Raw genomic sequence first — 3930 nt, 5'->3', positions numbered from 1 at the left:
ATGGTTTAAGGTTGCTAATGGTTTAAGGTTGATAATGGTTAATGTTGATAATGGTTAAAGGTTGATCATGGTTTAATGTTGATAATGGTTAAGGTTGATAATGGTTTAATGTTGATAATGGTTAGTTAATGTTGATATGGTTTAATGTTGGTTTAATGTTGATAATGGTTTAATGTTGATATGGTTTAATGTTGGTTTAATGTTGATAATGGTTTAATGTTGATAATGGTTTAATGTTGATAATGGTTTAATGTTGATATGGTTTAATGTTGATAATGGTTTCATGTTGATAATGGTTTAATGTTGATAATGGTTTTATGTTTATAATGGTTTCATGTTGATACCTGGTTTCATGTTGATAATGGTTTCATGTTGATACTGGTTTAATGTTGATAATATGTTTCAGTGGGGAGAGCAGGTCAGGGAAGACTGAGAATGACGGATAATGTGTTTCAGTCGGGAGAGTGGGTCAGGGAAGACTGATAATGATTATGATAATGTGATTCAGTGGGGAGAACGGGTTACGGAAGACTGATAATGATGGTAATGTATTTCAGTGGGGGAGAGCGGGTCAGGGAAGACTGAAGCCACGAAAATGGTCCTGCGTTACCTGACAGCTATACATCACAAACGCAACATACACAACAGGTAAACACAATGTTTACACAACAGGTAACACAACAGGTAAACACAACATTACACAACAGGTAAACACAACATTACACAACAGGTAAACACAACATTACACAACAGGTAAACACAACATTACACAACAGGTAAACACAACATTACACAACAGGTAAACACAATGTTACACAACAGGTAAACACAACATTACACAACAGGTAAACACAACATTACACAACAGGTAAACACAACATTACACAACAGGTAAACACAATGTTACACAACAGGTAAACACAACATTACACAGCAGGTAAACACAACATTACACAACAGGTAAACACAACATTACAAAACAGGTAAACACAACATTACACAACAGGTAAACACAATGTTACACAACAGGTAAACACAACATTACACAGCAGGTAAACACAACATTACACAGCAGGTAAACACAGATTAAACAGCAGGTAAACACAAGATTAAACATCAGGGAAAGACAACATTACACAACAGTAAACACAGCATTACACAACAGGTAAACACAACATTACACAGCAGGGTAAACACAACATTACACAACAGGTAAACACAACATTACACAGCAGGGTAAAACACAACATTACACAGCAGGTAAACACAGATTAAACATGAAGGGTAAACACAACATTACACAACAGGTAAACACAACAGGTAAACACAACATTACACACAGGTAAACACAACATTACACAACAGGTAACACCAACATTACACAACAGGTAAACAAAACATTACACAACAGGTAAACACAACATTACACAACAGGTAACACAACATTACACAACAGGTAAACACAACATTACACAACAGGTAAACACAACAGGTAAACACAACATTACACAACAGGTAAAACAACATTACACAACAGGTAACACAACATTACACAACAGGTAAACACAACATTACACAACAGGTAAACACAACATTACACAACAGGTAAACACAACATTACACAACAGGTAAACACAACAGGTAAACACAACATTACACAACAGGTAAACACAACATTACACAACAGGTAAACACAACATTACACAACAGGTAAACACAACAGGTAAACACAACATTACACAACAGGTAAACACAACATTACACAACAGGTAAACACAACATTACACAACAGGTAAACACAACATTACACAACAGGTAAACACAACATTACACAGCAGGTAAACACAAGATTAAACAGCAGGTAAACACAAGATTAAACATCAGGGAAAGACAACATTACACAACAGGTAAACACAGCATTACACAACAGGTAAACACAACATTACACAGCAGGTAAACACAACATTACACAACAGGTAAACACAACATTACACAGCAGGTAAACACAACATTACACAGCAGGTAAACACCAAGATTAAACAGCAGGTAAACACAACATTACACAACAGGTAAACACAACAGGTAAACACAAACATTACACAACAGGTAAACACAAACATTACACAACAGGTAAACACAACATTACACAACAGGTAAACAAAACATTACACAACAGGTAAACACAACATTACACAACAGTAAACACAACATTACACAACAGGTAAACCACAACATTACACAACAGGTAAAACACAACAGGTAAACACAACATTACACAACAGGTAAACACAAATTACACAACAGGTAAACACAACATTACACAACAGGTAACACAACATTACACAACAGGTAAACACAACATTACACAACAGGTAAACAACAAAATTTACACAACAGGTAAACACAACAGGTAAACACAACATTACACAACAGGTAAACACAACATTACACAACAGGTAAACACAACATTACACAACAGGTAAACACAACAGGTAAACACAACATTACACAACAGGTAAACACAACATTACCAACAGGTAAAAACAACTTACAACAGGTAAACACAACATATCACAACAGGTAACACAACATTACACAACAGGTAACACAACATTACACAGCAGGTAAACATAACAGGTAAACACAACAGGTAAACACAACAGGTAAACACAACATTACACAACATGTAAACACAACAGTAAACACAACAGGTAAACACAACATTACACAGCAGGTAAACACAACAGGTAAACACAGCAGGTAAACACAACATTACACAGCAGGTGTACATGTAAACATACTGGCCGTAACTTCCTGTTATTACCCTAACTGTTGTCTCTCTCTCTCTCCCTCCCTCTCTTGACCCCCCCCCCAGATTGAGGTAATGTGTCTGTAGCTTTTGTTGCGGTTGCAGTGGTTGTTGGTTTTTGTTCCCATAGTAACTACTGTTAGCAACCCTAGTACCTACTCCTAGTACTGATTGGTTGTCACGGTAACAGATCCTGGAGGCCACGCCCCTGTTGGAATCCTTTGGGAATGCCAAAACGGTCCGGATGACAACTCTAGCCGCTTCGGGAAATATGTGGAGATATTCTGGAGGAGTGAGTACTGCGCTTACATTATTACGTTGCCACAGTCAATCAGTCAATCAGGTAGAAGCATTTCAACACCTATAAACCTAGAGAGGAAACCAGGCTATGAGGAGTGAGTAGTGTATTTACGTTAATTTGTTACCACAGTAAATCAATCAATCAAATGTATTTATGAAGCCCTCTTATATCAGCTGATGGGAGCGGGAACTCTGTGTACCCCATGTTACCACGGTAACTCGGTCTATACGCCACGTTACCACGGTAACTCTGTCTATACTCCACGTTACCACAGTAACTCTGTCTATACTCCACGTTACCACGGTAACTCTGTCTATACGCCACGTTACCACGGGAACTCTGTCTATACCCTACGTTACCACGGTAACTCCATCTATACCCCACGTTACCATGGTAACTCTGTCTGTACCAGTGGAGGCTGCTGAGGGGAGGACAGAGTGACTGGGAACCACGTGTCTGAAGCATTTGATACTGATCCAGTTTCTACTACGAGCCTTCACTCCCTAATTACGGTGCCACCAACCTCCTGTGGTCCGTATGCCACATTACCACGGTAACTCCGCTGGTGTAACAGGGCGTGGCTCCAGTATCAGTGACACCCTGACGTTGGACAGGTACACGACAAGGTGTGACACGGTGTGTGAGCTGAACTCCCATAATGCTCAGTCATACGTGACTTATTAATGAACCGTGGGTTACTTAACACTGAGAGACAAGAGAACTCACTGTGTGGTGTGTGTGTGTGTGTGTGTGTGTGTGTGGTGTGTGTGTGTGTGGTGTGTGTGTGTGTGTGTGTGTGTGTGTGTGTGTGTGTGTGTGT

At 39.1% G+C, this 3930-nt stretch overlaps 1 protein-coding gene across 1 annotated transcript in view; it reads left to right on the top strand.

Moving 5' to 3' along the window:
* The first annotated feature begins 445 nt into the window (after window positions 1-445).
* Window positions 446-3930, top strand: part of LOC109887356 (unconventional myosin-XV-like) — a 99938-nt gene continuing 96453 nt past the window's right edge. Inside the window, 4 exon segments of the mRNA XM_031811099.1 lie at window positions 446-464; window positions 558-648; window positions 2975-3051; window positions 3054-3105. Of these exon segments, the coding sequence (XP_031666959.1) occupies window positions 446-464; window positions 558-648; window positions 2975-3051; window positions 3054-3105 (239 nt within the window).

This window comes from Oncorhynchus kisutch, unplaced genomic scaffold (assembly GCF_002021735.2).
Source record: "Oncorhynchus kisutch isolate 150728-3 unplaced genomic scaffold, Okis_V2 Okis01b-Okis20b_hom, whole genome shotgun sequence".
Taxonomy (NCBI): domain Eukaryota; kingdom Metazoa; phylum Chordata; class Actinopteri; order Salmoniformes; family Salmonidae; genus Oncorhynchus; species Oncorhynchus kisutch.
Note: the sequence above shows the minus strand (reverse complement) of the source record. Positions and strands in the feature narration are given on the sequence as shown.